General features: G+C 39.3%; 1 protein-coding gene across 1 annotated transcript in view; it reads left to right on the top strand.

Annotated features, from left to right (window-relative positions):
* Positions 1–19,456, top strand: part of VWA3B (von Willebrand factor A domain containing 3B) — a 239,170-nt gene that overhangs the window by 205,474 nt on the left and 14,240 nt on the right. Inside the window, exons 30-31 of the mRNA XM_077482767.1 lie at positions 6,498–6,584; positions 11,457–11,578. Of these exons, the coding sequence (XP_077338893.1) occupies positions 6,498–6,584; positions 11,457–11,578 (209 nt within the window). The remainder of the gene's footprint in view (positions 1–6,497; positions 6,585–11,456; positions 11,579–19,456) is intronic.

Genomic DNA, 19,456 nt, shown 5'->3' with positions numbered 1-19,456 from the left:
GGGGAGAGGGGGTAAGGGTTATGCACAGGGGGGTAGGGTAAAAGGGAGCCCAGAGTGTCCCTATGTGTTCAAGATTTTGTTCAACAAAGTGTCAGAGATTCTGTCCTCTGTTAGCCATGAGGGTGCTTCATTTAATGTGTCATGAGGAAAAACACTGCAGTTTTGGTTACTGAAGACCCCTGATTCCCTCATGAAGAATGAGGAAAAGAATAAATAATTTTGCCATCTCCCCATCCTTTGTAACCAGATTTCCTTCCTCATTCTTTATGGAGCCAATATAGTCTGTCCTCTCTTTTTTACTTTTATATACTTAAAGAATTTCTTGGGATTTTTTTTTGCGCTTCTCTGCTATGTTCTATCTTAGCCACCCTAATTGCACCCTTACATTTTTTGTTGCATTCTTTGTAAAGTCTGAATGCTGATGAAGATCCCTCAGCCTTGTATTTTTTGAAGGCCTTCTCCTTTGCTTTTATATGCATTTTTACATTGGAGTTAAGCCATCCAGGACTTTTGTTCGCTCTTTTAAATTTATTTCCCAATGGGATGCACTGGCTAATGCCCTTATTTAATATGCTCTTAAAGCATACCTCCTCCGTGTTCTTTGTTCCTAAGATTTTATCCTAGTTTATATCTTTTAGCAAGGTTCATAGTTTAGGAAAGTTTGCTCTTTTGAAATTCAATGTCTTTGTATTCCCCTTATGTTTCCTATTTGTGTGATTTATACTGATGCTAATTAACCTAAAGCGGCACAGGGGTGTAGTGGGTAGCACTCTTGCCTAGCAGTAAAAAGGGTCGCTGGTTCAAATCCCAACCATGACACTACCTGCCTGGAGTTTTCATGTTCTCCCTGTGCCTGTGTGGGTTTCCTCTGGGTACTCTGGTTTCCTTCCACACTCCAAAGTCATGCTGGTAGCTAAATTAGCTTCTGTCTAAATTGGCCCCAGTATAGGAATGTGAGTTAGAAACTTTAGATTGTAAGCTCCTTGAGGGTAGGGACTGATGTGAATGCACAATGTATATATGAAGTTCTGTGTAAATTGATGGTGCTATATAAGTAACTTAAAAAAAATGTCCCCTTATTTCCACATCCGTGATCAGGTCTTTATTGTTGGTAATCAGTAAGTCTAGTAACACTTTGTTTCTAGTTGGTGCATCTACCATTGGAAATTGTCCTGCAAGACATTTAGGAATTGGTGAGCCCAGTCTGTGTCTGGATAATTAAAATTATGATGACACTTCCCATCCTTGCTGCTAATCCAAATTGTGATAGGAGGTCTGTCTCCCCCTCCTCCCTCAGGTTAGGTGGCCTATAGCATACTCCCAGTATTATTTTCCCCTTAGCTTCTACCCATAAGGATTCCACCTCCTCCATAGCTCCCTTATTGATGTTATCTCTCACATTCACTTGTACATTATTCTTGATATATAATCATACCCCTCCCCTTTTTTACTCTCTCTATTCCTGTGATAAAGAGAATACCCTTGAATGGTTGCCAGCCAATCATGAGAGCTGTTGAACCAAGTCTCTGAAATTCTCACTTAGGTGTTAACTCACTTTTGTTGCCAGCGGTTTAGACATTAATGGCTGTGTTCAATTATTTTGAGGGGACAGCAAATTTACACTGTTATACAAGCTGTACACTCACTAATTTACATTGTAGAAAAGTGTCATTTCTTCAGTGTTGTCACATCAAAAGGTATAATAAAATACTTACAAAAATGTGAGGAGTGTACTCACTTTTGTGAGATACTGTATATCTGAGCAACAAGTTGTAAGGGGGGCATGCTCAAATGGTGTTGGCAGTGGTAAACCACTCACAAAATATGGACACACAGGAACAGTCCAAGCAGATTTGTCCCGTACTTTTATTCAGCAAGACAGCAAACTCAGTTCCAATGCATTTTACAGTGTTCATAACATAAAACAAACAACATCCGCTCGTTTGAGCCATTAACTAAACTCAGTTTGAGGACCAGGCTTTTTCTGGCACTTTTTCTTTCCAAGTTTAAATCAGTATTTTTTGCTACAAAATTACTTATAACCCCTAAACATTATATTATTTTTAGCCAAGATCCTAGAGAATAAAATGGCGATTTTTTATGTCGCACGGTATTTGCGCAGCAATTTTTTGGGGTAAAAATACACTTTAATGAATAAAAAAAACACAGCATTTACCCCAAGTTTTTGTATAATGTGAAAGATTATGTTACACTGACTAAATAGATACCTAACATGTCACGCTTTAAAATTGTGCATTCTCGTGGAATGGTGACAAACTACGGTACTTAAAGTGGGGTGCCCCCTTAAAAAATGTTTTTTTAAGTCAGAAGATTTTATTAAATTAGAAGATATTCTAGAAAAGAAAAACACGGATGAAAAGTGTGAATGCTTTAGGGAAATGTTAAAGAACCAGAGGGTTCTTTACTGTCAGTGCGGTAAGAATGTGGAACTCCTTTCCACAAGCAGTGGTGTCAGCTGGGACAACAACATACAGGATATGTGAATTATTATTGACATAAACCCATGCACACACCCATACCCAGACAGGTTGAACTGGATGGACTGGTGTATTTATTCAACCTTGCTAACTATGTAAATATATAAATAATGGCATTAGCCAGTGTATTCCAATAGGCAGAAAATATAAAAGAACTAAGGTTAAACCTGGGTGGTTAAATTTAAGCATAAATAGGTATATTAGAGAAAAACTGTCCTTTGGAAAATATAAGGCCGAAGGGACACCGTCAGCATTCCAACACTGCAAAGAATGCAATAAGAAATGTAAGAGCGTGATCAGAGCCGCAAAAATAGACCACAAGAGACACATAGCGGAGGAGTGTACAAAAAACAACAGTTTTCTGTTTTAATCATTTTTTATTATTTTAACAATAAAAAAGGAATGCCTTTACGAAGTATGAAATAGAAAACCAATTACAATGTCATTACACACATCCAACATATTCTTGGATATTGGTAATAAGACTAGAACAAAAATATTATATGTGGGTGTATTTATCCCTCAGGAAGGTGTGTATCATAAGACTGTACAGTAGGTAACATTGTTGTCAGATAAAATAATTAAGAAAAAGGGAGAAGACAGAGGAGGAAGAAAGAGGAGAAATAAATAAGATAGAGGCTTGTCCATTCTGAAGCTCTCCACCGATCACATCTATCATTTTCAATAGACATCTGGTATTTGTAGATAAATGAGCCAGGGTTTCCATACCCTATCAAAAAGTGTTTGTGTATCCCGTAATACAATCACAATTTTTGCATTGAGCATAATCCAGGTCAGTTTACGTTTCATCAGGGCCAAATCTATTACTGGACTCTTCCAGGCCTTTGCAACAGCTCTCTTGGCAACTAATATGAAGTGAATTAGGATTTGCGTATGTTTCGGGATGTCGTCTATTGGCATGTTCAACAGATCTGAGCATCCCTAACAATATTAACCATTGTGACCGAGTATACCAAAGAGTGAACACCTTCCCAAAGCTGTCTAACCTTAGGGCATGTCCACCAGACATGGAAGGGTGAAACATTTTTAAAATATATATTAATAGTAAAAAGTCAAAGTCAGAGCATATTGTCCCCATAAAGAATTGTCAGGGGAAGTTGGTTAAAAGTGACAAAGAGAAGGTATTCATATTAAATACATTCTTCTCCTCAGTTTTTACATGGCATATGAGGTACAATGTAGGAAATTGTAAAGTAATGCACTTGGGGGCTAAAAATATTAATGCAAGTTACACACTAGAGGGGGAACTTCTGGGGGAATTGAGGATGGAAAAGGACCTTGGGATCCAAGTAGATGATAGACTCAGTGATAGCATGCAATGCCAGCAAGTAAGGCCAGTAGACTATTAGCATGCATTAAAAAGGTATTTACTCAAAAGATAAAACTGTAATTCTACCTTTTTACAAAATTCTGGTTCAGCTGCATCTTGAGTATGCCAATCATTTCTGGGCACCATTCCTCAGGAAGGATGTGCTGGAACTGGAGAGAGTCCAGAGAGGGGTAACAAAGCTAAAAAGGGAGCTTGAGGTCTCAGTTATAGGGAATGGCCACACTTTAAACTTATTTTCCCTGGAGAAGATAAGGTTAAGAAGAGACATGATCGGATTATACAAATATCTAAATTGTAATTCTAGCATAGAGAGAGTAGAGATTTGGAACTCCCTTCCACAATCGGTGGTATTAGCAGGAAGTGTCAAAGATTTAAAAAAAACTTTTAGATGGGCATCTTGGGGAACTCAATAAGCAAGTGAAGTGGTAAAGATATTAATACACACCCACACCAGTTGAATTAGATGGACTGGGGCCTTTTTTGTCAACTTTACCAACTATGTACGTTATGGAGATTAGTTTAGAGGACTTTTGTTTCCATTCAAGACTATTGTTACCTGCTCTGTGAAAAGGCTCAAGCTGAAATTTACTCACCTAACAAGTTAGTACATCAATTCATCCGATCCATGCAGCTTTGCATAGAAGCCAATCAGCTTCCAGTTTTTATTGTCAAAGCTGTATTGAACAAGCATTTTTCAAAACATTTGCACCAGATTCTGAATGCACCAGTTTTAGTAAATCCACCCTTCCAGAGACTCTGAAATTAAACATTTTCTGTTGTGTTCTCTCAGTAGATGATCCATAATTCTTGTTGACTCTTGTGTCACGGGGCTCTTTGTATTATGTGTTTATTTGTAAAAACAATGGTTTTATATGACTAGTAAAATGAGCAAATACTGTATATATGAAATGAATGTAATGATTTATAAACTTAATTTAACCACTTGCCGACCGCCGCACGACGATGTACGTCCTATTTTTGAAGAGGGATATCTCGGTAACGGCAGCAGCTGCTGCCACAACCGAGATATCCATCTCTTCAGGTGGCGGTCGGCTGTACGATAACGGTGGTCTCCGCGGCAGATTCGCTGCGAGATCACAGCTATCGGCGACGGGAGAGGTGCCACCCCCCCTCCCGCCGCCCTCCCGCACCTTCCGCCGCTTACCGGAGCCGTCGGTAGCGGCAGAGGCGATCGGGTCCTTTCATCTGCTGGGCATAGAGACAAGTGAGGCTAAGATGGCCCCCACTCGTCTCTATACCATAGGAGGGCGGAAGCGACGTCAAAACGTCACTTCCGCCCATACCTCTTAAAGGTATATTTTTTTTAAATGTCAGATTTTCTTTTTTTTTTTTTTTTTGCATTTTAGCCCAAATATGAGATCTGAGGACTTTTTGACCCCAGATCTCATATTTAAGAGGACCTGTCATGCTTTTTTCTATTACAAGGGATGTTTACATTCCTTGTAATAGGAATAAAAGTGATCCATTTTATTTTATTTTTTTAAAACAGTGTAAAAATAAATAAAATCAATTAAAATAAATAAGAAAAAATAAATAAAAAATTTAAAAACATCCCGTCACGACGAGCTTGCGCACAGAAGTGAGCGCATACGTGAGTAGCGCCCGCATATGAAAACGGTGGTCAAACCACACATGTGAGGTATCGCCGCGATTGGTAGAGCGAGAGCAATAATTCTAGCCCTAGACCTCATCTGTAACGCAAAAAATGCAACCTGTAGAATTTTTTAAATGTCGCTTATGGAGATTTTTGAGGCTAAAAGTTTGACGCCATTCCATGAGCGGGCGCAATTTTGAAGCGTGACATGTTGGGTATCAATTTACTCGGCGTACCATTATCTTTCACAATATAATTTTTTTTTTACTGTTGTCTTATTATTTTATTCAAAAAAGTGAATTTTTTCCAAAAAAAGTGCGCTTGTAAGACCACTGCGCAAATACGGTGTGAAAAAAAGTATTTCAATGACCGCCATTTTATTCTCTAGGGTGTTAGAAAAAAAACAATATAAAATGTTTGGGGGTTCTAAGTAATTTTCTAGCAAAAAAAACAGTTTTAAACATGTAAACACCAAGTCTGAAAAAGAGGCCTGGTCCTTAAGTGGTTAAAAACAAACTTAAACTATGAGTTTCACTTTATTTCATGTTTTCTGTTTATGGATATTTTTTGGTATATTGCTGTTATTATATGGTTTAACTATTCAGTACATGTTATTAATAGTTCTGTACTGCCCCAAAAAACCCAAACAGATTAGAAACTGATGTATGCATATGCTGGAGGATTTTGTAATGATTTTCATTGCCATATGCAAGTAATGTACAGCAAACATTATACAGTTGGCATATTTCGATACATATAAAATATATTACACATCAGGGTCATATTTCAACAGCCAACATCAGACAATGCATATCACAGAATATACTTTGTCTAGGTCCCCCAAATGAAAAGATTTCCAGGAAACCAAATCACTTGTAGAATATCAAAGCTAATATAGTCACAAAGAAGAAACAGAGAAAAGAGAAAATAAACTATACAGAACAGGTCTAGCAACCATAAAAGAAACGGATGTATATTTAGTTGGTTTATTTGTAATAACTCTTAACTGTAATATTCTTATCAATTTCCCCAGTGAACCAAGATGTCAATGCAAAGCAGCCAGTTGTTCCTGGACAAAAGGTGTTGTCTGTCTGCTCTCACAATGGATGGTATGAAGAAGGTAGGAACAAAGATCTTTGTCTGTAACATTAAAATAATTTTTTTTTTTTTAATGCAAGTTTATCATCTTAGGCCGCGTACACACGGGCGGATTGTCTGCCCAACTAAGTTCGTCAGACAATCCGACAGACAGTCCGTCCAAATTTTGAATGAACGGACTTGACCACACACGATGAACAGACAGTCCGCTGAAAACTTGCGCGATGACGTGTACAGCACGTACGACGGGACTAGAAAAACGACGTCCAATATACTGCAATGCAACCTTCGGCCGTGTAAATCCTTTCTGAGCATGCGCTATACTTAGTCCGTCCAACTTGCCTACACACGAGCGGACTGTCCGCTGAAACCAAGTTTGGACGGACAAAACCAAGTTTGGACGGACAAAATTACGGAAATTCCGAAAGACAAAGTCCGTCAGACTGTCCGCTGAAAAAGTCCGCTGAAGCCCACACACGAGCGGATTGTCCGCTGAAACACGGTTCAGCGGACTAAGTTGGGCAGACAATCCGCCCGTGTGTATGCGGCCTTAGTTTAGATTGTATGAAAAGGTTGTATTTTAAAGTTATGTACATTTCCCACTCAACTATGTAAAATTGTGTAAGAACCAGATTAAGGTATCCTGGTTGAAAGCATCCATTTTTCAACAATGTTAGATATATACAGATGTTTGTTGGATACCTTTAGGTGTATCTTTTGGCCCATTGCCAGTTTTTGATAATGCTGTATTTTTCCTTAGGTATCTATAAGACCCCAAAACATTCCACTCTGCTCTAATGTCAATGCTAGCTTTAAAAACCTAAAATACGTTTTTGCATTGTACGGGACATAGGCATAGTTGCAGATGATTTGGTTATAAGTTCCTACCTCTAGATGATTGGACATTAGCAAACAGAACTGTCAGGCCACATACATACTCACGCCAATTCTCAATTTTTTGCTAGTGTTCTTAGGTAATGGGGATATTTTATTTCTAGATAAAAGGTTCACCTTTGCAGAAAAAAAATAATGCACATATTTTTGCAGGAAAAAAATGTGCATTTATTATTTTTTCTTGTGTCTGCAGACATCCAATAAGGCTTTCAGCCTGTACCTCTGCACGGGCTTTCTGTTTGAAAGCTGGAAGACATGTCAGTGGACTACAAGAGCACTCATCAGCACCCCCACAGTCCATTGAAACATCAAGTTCATCTGCAACGGTGAAAGAAAGTACTTGTAGATTATTAATTTACAAAAATCTATGAATGAATGACTTAGCTATGTGGGTGGAGCTCCAAACAACCATACTGTACTGTTTTTATAAAGTGACAGTGGGTGCAGGACTCTTGCCTGCTGCCACAGGTCACAGGGTCACCATAAATACGGATAGAACATGTAACATGTTCCAAAAGTGAACTTTAATGCTGGAACCTGGTTACAAACCAGCACAATTGCTCAGAGTTCTGGATCCTGCATTAGGCACTCCTCATTGGCATATTGTGCAGTGCATTGAATTAGTTGCAGGGTGCTATACTGGTCCTGGGCAGTGACTATCCCTGAAGATCCCTTTCTGGGATATGCTCATTGGAAGCAAATTAATGGGGGTGCCCCATTCCCTCTTAAATATTGCTATTATTCTTCCTTTTGGTGAGGAAGGACCTGTCCCTTTAAATCTACCTTTTTGTGCCTCAAGCAATCCTGATCTTGCCTTTCGGTGTGTATTTTAGATTGTGTGTTTATGTTGGAGTACACGACAAGTAGAGGCGCAAAAGATCAGAAAATAATATACTCCAGAGGGCTGTCTGTATAAAGTTATATTGGACGATAATATGAATGAGAACTTTTAAGCCGCGTACACACGGACGGACTGTCTGGCCAACTAAGTCCGTCAGACAATCCGACAGACAGTCCGTCCTACTTTTGAATGAACGGACTTGACCACACACGATGAACAGACAGTCCGTTGAAAGCTTGCGCGATGACGTGTACAGCACGTACGACGGGACTAGAAATAGGACGTCCAATACACAGCAATGCAACCTTCCGCCGTGTAAATCCTTTCTGAGCATGCGCCATACTTAGTCCTTCCAACTAGCCTACTCACGAGCGGACTGTCAGCTGAAACCAAAGTTGGACGGACAATATTACGGAAATTCCGAAATACTTAGTCCGCCAGACTGCACACTGAAAAAGTCCGCTGAAGCCCACACACGAGCGGACTGTCCGCTGAAATGTGTTTCGGCGGACTAAGTTGGACAGACAGTCCGCCCGTGTGTACGCGGCTTTAGTTCTCAAGTCCCGTGAAAGTGTCTTTCGTTCTTTGAGTGGGACTTTGGAATGCAGGGCTGCCACCACAGGGAGCTGAAACCAGGCTCCTAAACTGTTGCAGGAAAAGAGAAGAAGAAGGGGGCGCCTCTGGGTGTAGATTTTTAAAAGGCAATTTATTCACAGGTAAAACAAACAGATGATGCACTCACATTTTCATTGTTATGTTGGAGCTAGTCTTTTTTACTTTAAAAAAAAAAGAGAGAAAAGAAGTCTCTACAGTGCCATTTTGTGTTGCAGCCCTGTCAGATGCTATAACTGTTTCCTCTCCTGTTACACAGCTCTGTGCCTATGGCAGTGTCTGCTTGTGGGTCAGGCTTACTCACAGCTTCGACTCAGTGCCGCCTTTCTCTGGACCTGGACTAGATCAGGTGCAATTTTCAGACTGAGACAGCTATAATTTCTGCTCTCTGGACTGCCATTTTACACAAGTGGGCATAACTGTTGGGGCAATGGGGCTTTTTCACTGGGAAACTTTTTTGTCACTTTGGTGGATTTTATGGGGAAGCTCACCACCATGTGGGAAATGCTGGGCCGAAGGGGCCTTAAGAGGCACACTTCAGTTTCTCCTTTTTGTTCTATCTTGGTTCCTGCCCTACTACAGGAAATGGAGGAGGAGGTGTTAAAATGTGAAGAGGAATACTGTGCACTTTCTTCTGCGGAATCTACAATAGAGAAGGCTGCTTTCTCAAAAACTCAGATGCTATATCTGTCCTGGTGTGTGAGGTTTGCTCCTGTTTAAAACTGAGTTCTCCCCGAAGACCATCCGTCCTAAAGTTACCAGTAAGAGCGCCAAGAAGGCTCATAAGCTCTCGTTTCCTAGGCACTCTCTAGTTGAGAAAGCTTTCCATAGTGACTGGCCACATCCTGAAAATGTATTTATACCTCTGAAACATTTTTGCCAGCAATAGCCCATAGATTAGAAGTGAAAAAAATAATAATAAGCAGTTCCTTCTGTTGACTCCTTTTTATTAGATTTACCAGGTCTCTGCAATGGACAAGAGACTTTAATCTCTTTTTAAAGCCTTGCTTCCATGGGAATTTGTTGAAATAATTGCAGTATAGCCCTTGACCATGCTTCTATTCTCATATACCTATCTATCCTCCAGCGCTTCATTAAAAATGCCTTAAGCCTTGTACACAGGCTTAGATTTTTTGGATGACCAAATGTCCATTTTTTTTGGCATGCTAGTCTCATGTCGAAAGTGAAGAAGTTACTCACAATACGAAAATTTACGTACGACAGAATACAACGTTAGAAGTGAGGTAATGTGTTGAATAGTTTTGTAGGTATTCTTTTGTTTCTGAGCATGCGTAGTCTTGCTCTTGCGATTTTGTTAGTACAAAAACTGTGCTGATTAAATGAAAATCGGACGTTGTGTTCACATGCAACAAAAATTTTATAGTCTGCACATCCATCTTTTGTCTGACAAAAAAGCAAAATTGGCTGTTAAAAGCACCATACTAACAATCCAAAAATCGTCAGACAGCTCATCGTACAAATTTTTCCATCCGATTTTCGTATCGTGACTACGGGCCTTAAGAGTATTGCATGGACGGTTTTGGGTATTCCCTCCAGCAGATGTTCTGATTAGGTATTCAGATGTGTAGAATCCTCCAGCTCAAATACTGGTCTGCAAAACTGGTCTGTAGAAACACACCTGAAAAGGATGCCCTGTGTGGGACCAGTGGACTCTTGGCCATCCCATGTATCTGTCTGATTCTGACTTGGGTGGAGCATCAGGTATGCACATATAAACACACTGATTTTAGTAATAAACTTACCTTTAATAACAGATTTATATTTAGGTATTGTCCCAGGCAGAGTGCATTTGGTATCACTCCGCCTGTGACAGGAGCTGGCGCTATACAGGAAGCATCGGCTTATGCGGCTCTGCTCTGCAGCCGCTTGCTGCCTCCACCACTGGCTTCATTTACAACACTGATGCTCTAGGATGGCAGGTCAGCAACCCATGATCTGGGCTTGCCGGCTTCAACCATAAGGTGCTACAAGCAGCTGTCTGTCATTGCTTTTGGATGTCACGATCATCTAAGATTATGCACTATGCACTGTACGATCAGGAATAAAAGATTTCTTACTATAAATAAGATCCCCTCTGCCTCTATTACTATTTTAGTGTTTTAGTGTTTGAAAAAACTGAGACCATGTTCACCCCTGAGCATTTTGGGATTGCAGCTAAAATGCTGTGATTTTGCCCACAATCTCAAAACGCACTACAATCGCTCAGGTTCAGGTGCCATTCTTTTCAATGACTCCTAAAACGCGTTGCAGTTTTGCCACAATTGTTGGCAAATCAAATCACATCACGTGAAACTTGTTGTCCAAAAGAGGCCCAGGTGTCAACAGGGTCTAAGGATTGTTGTTGATGAGAGGGGTTATATGGGGTTCCTGACAGTTCTGTTTGCCAGTGTCCAATCACCTGGAAGTAGCAGAATATAATTCAGTCATTTTATGTGTCCTGTACTGTAATTTAACAAAAAACTTTTACAGGCAAGTCAAAAATCATTTTGTTTTTTGGCCACGGTTTGAAAATTTTATTTATTTTAGGATCTATTATCCATGACTGTGGTGATCTCACCTATTTTGTCCAGAGAACCTCTGGAGAGGTGGCAAGGATACAGAGGGAAGAAATACTGAGTGACACTGATGACTACATAAAGGAGATAAAGGTAAACATCATAATAGCACTCAAAGTGGAATTAAACTGAAAGAAATACCTCCTTATTCCAGCGATGCAGCATTTAAGTCCTTCACAGGTCGTTGTCATTTTCTCCCTGGCTATTCTGGGGTGGCGGGTTTTGGGCCTCTTGATTGGCTGGTGACAAAATAGTGTCATCCTGCGCATGCACATGGATGTCCATCATTCCGGCACAGTCGGAGTGTGCTGGGAATGCATGCTGGGCACCACGTATGCAGCTCAGTGTGCATTCAGTAGAAGACCTGCAGGCAGGTGTTTGCTTTGTTATAAGAGATATTGCATGTCTCCTCTGCAATAGAAAGCTGCCTGGTTGCAGTTTTTATTAGTTATCTTTTGGGTGAGCAAATCCCCTGCTGAATCAGAGCCAAATGTGAAAGGTGTCCATCCATGCCTGTTCTGTTTGTGCCTAGCAGAGATAGGAGGATCCGTGACAGCTGTATGGGTGGCTGTATGCAAAGGAACTCCGCTATTTATTTGCATCAGGCTACCTCTGATCTGTCACGTTTAGGCCCACAAAAACAGAAAAGAACGCAGTTCCGTTTACATCCACCTGTCCATAGACCTGCATGAAGCTTCCAATCAGGTCCACCTAAAAAACTGACAGGTGAGTAGAGATCTTGTTTTGTGAGGAACCTGTGACATCAACCAACCTTCAGACGCGATATGAGTCCTAAATCAAATTTTTTTTTTATAGAGAGCATACCTTTCACAGCCCTTTTTAAAGGGTTCCTTATCAAAAGCAATATGTATAAATGGCACATCTCCTTATCTTAACTACATACACATGACATACCAATGGCAAATCACCCTCCGACATATCACCCTTACATATTACTAATATTCCAAATACCAGGAAAGTCCCCAAAAAGTTGTTTATCATATCAGCTGAAGCGGCCATATTAACTACTACTAAAATGGAGGATGCATCCACACATTAATTATCATGCTTAATACATAAAATAACCTATCATGATCTGTCTACTATTAATAACCAATATTTAGATTTATACCAACCACCATTAATATATAATATGGTATGAACAAGTAATGATCATATATTGACCCTATACACATGTTCTAAAGCGCTCATGTTGTAAAGCGCTGAGTAAACTGTTGGCGCTATATAAAACCTGTATAATAATAATAATAAATAATAATACACAGGCAAATGTAATTGGAATACCTAATTGAAAGTGTCTTTAGTTCCGCTTTTATGCACAACGCGTAATGGTATATTAAGTGACAATTTAAGCAGTAATCTAATTCCATAATAAAACAATAACGTAGTAGGTATAGTTGACTGGCTTTATGCAGTATTTAATGAAAAGATGAACTAAGTACAAATCTATAGATTGTGACCACAAGTGCTGTGAGTGTTCAGCACATTTTTTGCTGGGATGCTTTTGTTCTCAGAAAGGCCATACTCCTTTCACGATTACTCACGTCATAATTGCCTTAATCTTCTAAATAACCTTGAAAAAGGATTTAAGCTTTTTGCAGTATATATACAGATATAGGTTCACAGTATTGCCTGCAGTGTGGCATATTTTCCATAGAGAGAGGTAAATAATTGTCTACATATCTCTCTTCTCTCACTTGCTCGCTCTCTCTCTTTCTCTCTCTATCTATCTATCTATCTCTCTCTCTCTCTCTCTCTCTTTATATATATATATATATATATATATATATATATATATATATATATATATATATATATATTACAGTATCTCACAAAAGTGAGTACACCCCTCACATTTTTATAAATATTTTATGATATCTTTTCATGTGACAACACTGAAGAAATGACACTTTGCTACAATGTAAAGTAGTGAGTGTACAGCTTGTATAACAGTATAAATTTGCTGTTGCCTCAAAATAACTCAACACACATCCATTAATGTACAAACCACTGGCAACGAAAGTGAAAACACCCCTAAGTGAAAATGTCCACATTGGGCCCAAAGTGTCAATATTTTGTGTGGCCACCATTATTTTCCACCACTGCCTTAACCCTCTTGGGCATGGAGTTCACCAGAGTCCTCTTCCACTCCTCTATGACGACATCACGGAGCTGGTGGATGTTATAGACCTGGCACTCCTCCACCTTCCATTTGAGGATGCCCCACAGATACTCAGTAGGCTTTAGGTCTGGAGACATGCTTGGTCAGTCCATCACCTTTACCCTCAGCTTCTTTAGTAAAGCAGTGGAGATCTTGGAGGTGTATTTGGGGTTGTTATCATATTGCAATACTGCCCTGCAGCCCAAAAAAAAATCTAAACAAAATATAGCTATACAAAGAGCACCTCCTGTCAGAACAGAAGAAGCCTAACTTCCTGTAGGAAGGATTTCCTTTCCATGCTGAATAGCACTCCTATTGGAAATGCAGAAAAATACAGGTAGTAAGATGACTTCCTGCCACAATATTTTACATTGTGGTGATACTTCTTTAATGACACATACAGTAGACATAGTAGGCTCTGGGAAGGTGCAAGAAGGGGTGTAAGGACAGATGGGGCCAGAGAAGTTTGCAGACAGTCTAAAAGGAGCATGTCATGAAGTGAGAGTAGAGAAAAGTGTAGTCCACAGACAGCCTGCATGAAGCAGCCCAGAACATGAGGTGAGAAAGTGTCCACAGACAATCTGAATTGAACTTATCAAGAAGTGAGTAGGGGTAAGGCACAATTTTTGGAGAGTCTGCATTTTGCATGTCAGGAAGCGAGGTGTGGGGACTTCACAAGCTACTACACAGTGTATCTGGAAGTTGGAAATTGGGGCAAAGAAAGTCCACATGTGACATGCAAGAAGAGTGCCTAGAAGTGAGGTGAAGATGGCAGAGCAGACAAAGTGGTGCTGGTAGCCAGGCCCGGACTGGCCATAGGGTATACCGGGCATTTGCCCGGTGGGCCGAGGCTGCCGGGCTCAACCTAGGGGGCCGTGATCTGATGCCCGATGATGGCCGGGCTGCACAGCGGGAGGTAAGCGGTGACTGCGGCCTGGAGAGGGTTAACAAAGGCCGCGGTCCCCGCTCACTTCCCGCTGTGCGGCTGTGCCTGTGTCTCCTCTCCAGGCTCTCCTCCCCTGCCGACGATGTCAGCTATCAGCAGAACAGGGGCTGGAGGAGCCGGAGATCTGTACACTGAACAGGGATCCGTGGTTGCTAGGCACCAAGTCGGATCCAATTAAAACAGCGATCGCTGTACGCGCATGCGCACTGCGGCCGACGATTGCTAGGCAACGGGACGCTGCCAGGGCTTTGAATGGACGTAAACGTGAGATGTCAAGCCAATTCAGAGTGCATACAAGGAAAGGAGACACAAGGAAGGAAAACAGGTAAATGAGAAGGCAGTCCGGGGAGTAATAGAGGACACAGGAGGAAAGTGTAAATAGATAAAGATAAATGGCGGCAAAAAGGAGATAAGAAAGGGGGAATAAGAGGGGAAGGTGGGAAGAAGAACGGATAGAAAAAAAGGGGGGATATATAAAGAAAAAGAGAGAAAAAAAAGAGACAAAGGAGAGGAAAATAAGAGAAAAATACGAGTGAAAAATAAAAAAAGAAGAGAAATGAGAATAGTAAAAAAGAAAAAAATGAGTGTGAAAAATAGACAAATTAAGAGGATAAGGTGAAACTGAGAAAAATGTTGGAAAATTAACTTTAAAAAAAAAGTAAAGAAAATGAACTAAGAAAAAATAAAAATATTAATAAATATAAAAATAAAATAAAAATTATAAAAAATATATATAAATAATAATAAAAAGAAAAGGAAAAAAAAAAGAAGAAATAAAAATAATAATAAATAAATTATAAAAATGAAAGAACACGAAGAATAAAAACCCAGAAAGAGGGGAAAAAAGAAAAATATGGGAACCTAAAATATTATAGATGGAAAAAAGATGGTCACAGCATTTAAAGCCAACCCCATCATTATATGAGAGAGTGTTCTACTGACATAGATCTGATATACAGAGTGCTTGAGAGAGGGGGATACTATGCGGCTATGCCTGTGTGTCCTCTACTGGCTCTCCCACCCTTCCAACAATATCATCCTATCAGCAGAGTAGGGGGCGGGAGGACCTGGAGATCTGCACAGAGAGCAGGATTATTTTCACATCAACAAGTGGGTAATCACCCGTTTGTTAATAGGATCCAGCTCTACAGCTCCTCCCGCACCCTACTTTGCTGATAGGATGACATCAATGGAGGGGTGGGAGAGCCTGTAGAGGACACACAGGCTGAATCCTGCCTCTGCCCTGCCAAAGGTAGGACTGCGCAGGGGAGGCAGAGAGGGGGGCATGACTGCAAGGGACACTGTGATGGGGGTCTGTGATTGGTAGGGGCACTGTGATGGAGGGCTCTGATTGGTAGGGGCACTGTGATGGAGGGCTGTGATTGGTAGGGGCACTGTGATGGGGCGCTGTGATTGGTAGGGGCACTGTGATGGAGGACTGTGATTGGTAGGGGCACTGTGATGGGGCGCTGTGATTGGTAGGGGCACTGTGATGAAAAGGGAACTGCACTGAAAAGGGGGACTGTAATCATTACAGTTTCCTTTACAGTGCTGTCCCCTTTATATCACAATGCCACATTAGAGTGCGGAGGACCGACTCCGTGATTATCCCGTCACCAACCGCCCTCGCGAACGGGTGGTTGCTGGAAAATTGGCTGCTCAGTCTAAATTGCCCGGGCCTGTTTTTTGTCCCAGTCTGGGCCTGCTGGTAGCCACTGTTTTGGTGTAGTCACACAGATCAAGCATTGCACTGACAAAAGAACATCTAATTTTCTATCAAGTTTCAAAATTTTGAGGTTACATCCTATTTACTATGTGTGCAATTATCACAGTATTGTGCACACCACAGATTTGAATTATCAGCCTTGTCCAGTTGCTCACATTATTCCAATCCCAGTGTTAGAGACTTCAAGAAAACATGTGGCATGTGTGATATAGGGAAGCTATTGTTGACCTGCTTTTGAAAATGCTAGTTGGCTGGATGTTGTGCTGGTGCCTTGTCTTCAATATGTTCTAAGTAATTAACCTGGAACAAATGTAAAGATTAGTATACTCTTTATCCTTATACTTCAGAATCCAATGTCAGCAATGGCAAGTGGAGTGTTTCCATATAGGCAATATAAGTATTTGCAATTTTGTTACAAAGCTGGATAACCTACCCCTACCAGCTTCTGCAGAACTACAATTCCTATCATGGGTGTGTGAACATTCCCCATACATTTTTACTATCCTCTGTTGAGCATCACATTGTCCCCAAACTGCTGCATTTCACAACTTCTTGAACATATGTATGTTCCATTGCTCTTGTAAATTAGCCACTACAGTTATTTCCTCCCTACACTTATATGTCACTGACATCAGATGCTCCTCATTGGGCTGGTTAGTGGAAGACCCATTGGCCAACACCTTTCACAGGAAGACAAAAAAGCCAATAATGATGAAAGGCTTTAAAACATTTTATATTCATTGGATTAATAAACATCGTGGATGTGGAAGCACACCACTGGTAAAATTCCAAAACACTGTTTTGCCGCGTACACACGGCAGGAATTTCCAATGGAAACAGTCCAATGGAAGCTTTTCATCGGATTTTCCGACCATGAGTATGCCCATCGGTCTTTTTCTCTCTGCGTTTCCGTCGGTCTTTAGATTGAGAGCCTGTTCTTAATTTTTCCGACGGAAAACCTTTCTTTCGGATTTTTCGAACGTGTGTATGCAATTCCAACACGCAAAATTCCGATGCATGGTCGGAAACAATTCGACGCATGCTCGGAAGCATTAAACTTCCCTTTTATAGTGCCGTCAAATGTGTTTGTCGTGGTGTTATTGACCGTCGGAGTTTGGTGTGACCGTGTGTAGGCAAGACAGTTTGAGCGAAATTCCGAGAAGCGAAAAACCATCAGAGCTTTTTCTGACGAGAATTCCGATCGTGTGTACGTGGCATTAGGCAGTGAACAAAGATACTGACAAAAACATTCGGTGATTTTTATACCAGACATGCATGGTTTTGATTTATTAAAAAGTGGCCCTAATCTTTTAAAAATAAAAACAAAAGAGTATTTTACCAGTATACCATTTGCTGCCTCCTGTTAGAGATATTAATAAGATATTATATATCTCCATATATCATAGCTGATCCTATTAGCTGATTTGTACTCATCTCTATTAGTTGTCAATAACCTGAACCCATGAAGAATCCAAATCCTCCCTTGACTTGGAATCAGCTTGCTTTTGGTTATGTGTATATATAAAATTATGTGTGCCTTCTGGTGCATGCTTTAGTCTTACTTTTTACCTTCTTACCATCTTTTCATGTAAGATGATAATGTCAATCCATCTCACACTTAATGATTATATATAAAATTGCATGTGCCTTCTGGTGCATGCTTTAGTCAAATTTTCTTTTTATAATTTTACATGAAAAAAATGTTAAAGTAAAAAAAAAAAATGTGACTAAAGCATGAACCAGAAGGCACATGCAAATACTGATGGATTTTTAAAGTTTATTTCTTTTACTTTACAAGGATATTATATGGAGAGTGTTGCAAGATAGACTCACATTATAATTTTTACATGAAAAAAATGTTAAAAAGTAATGTCAGTCTATCTTGCAATACTCTCCATATAATATCCTTGTAAAGTAAAAGAAAGAAACTTTAAAAATCCATCAGTATTTGTGTGTGCCTTCTGGTGCATGCTTTAGTCACTTTTTTATTTTTTATTTATTTTTTTACTTTTTAACATTTTTTCCATGTAAAATTATAATGTCAGTCTATCTTGCAATACTCTCCACATAATATCCTTGTAAAGTAAAAGAAATAAACTTTAAAAATCCATCAGTATCTGCATGTGTCTTCTGGTGCATGCTTTAGTCAAGTTTTCTTTTCATAATTTTTACATGAAAAAATGTTAAAAAGTAAAAAAAAAAAAAGAAAAAAGAAAATTGACTAAAGCATGCACCAGAAGGCACGCACAAATACTGATGCATTTTTAAAGTTTATTTATTTTACTTTACAAGGATATTATATGAATAGTATTACAAAATAGACTGACATTATAATTTTACATGAAAAAAATGTTAAAAAGTAGTGTCAGTCTATCTTGCAATACTCTCCATATAATATCCTTGTAAAATAAAATAAATACATTTAAAAATCCATCAATATTTGCGTGTGCCTTCTGGTGCATGCTTCAGTCAATTTTTTATTTTTATTTTTTACTTTTTAACATTTTTTTTTTCATGTAAAATTATAATGTGAGTCTATCTTGCAATACTCTCCATATAATATCCTTGTAAAGTAAAAGAAATAAACTTTAAAAATCCATCAGTATTTGCAGGTGCCTTCTGGTGCGTGCTTTGATCAAATTTTCTTTTTTATAATTTTACATGAAAAAAATGTTAAAAAGTAAAAAAATAAAATAAAAAATAAATTGACTAAAGCATGCACCAGAAGGCACATGCAAAAACTAATGGATTTTTAAAGTTTCTTTCTTTTACTTTACAAGGATATTATATGGAGAGTATTGCAAGATAGACTCACATTATAATTTTTAGATGAAATTTTTTTTAAAAAGTAATGTCAGTCTATCTTGCAATACTCTCCATATAATATCCTTGTAAAATAAAATAAATACATTTAAAAATCTATCAATATTTGTATGTGCCTTCTGGTGTATGCTTCAGTCAATTTTTTCATTTTTTTTTACTTTTTAACATTTTTTTTCATGTAAAATTATAATGTGAGTCTATCTTGCAATACTCTCCATATAATATCCTTGTACAGTAAAAGAAATAAACTTTACAAATCCATCAGTATTTGCATGTGCCTTCTGGTGCATGCTT

This window comes from Lithobates pipiens, unplaced genomic scaffold (genome assembly GCF_037356315.1).
Source record: "Lithobates pipiens isolate NorthernLeopardFrog02 unplaced genomic scaffold, aLitPip1_a1.2 Scaffold_16, whole genome shotgun sequence".
In the NCBI taxonomy this organism is placed as follows: Eukaryota; Metazoa; Chordata; class Amphibia; order Anura; family Ranidae; genus Lithobates; species Lithobates pipiens.
This window is presented reverse-complemented; position numbering and strand designations above follow the sequence as displayed.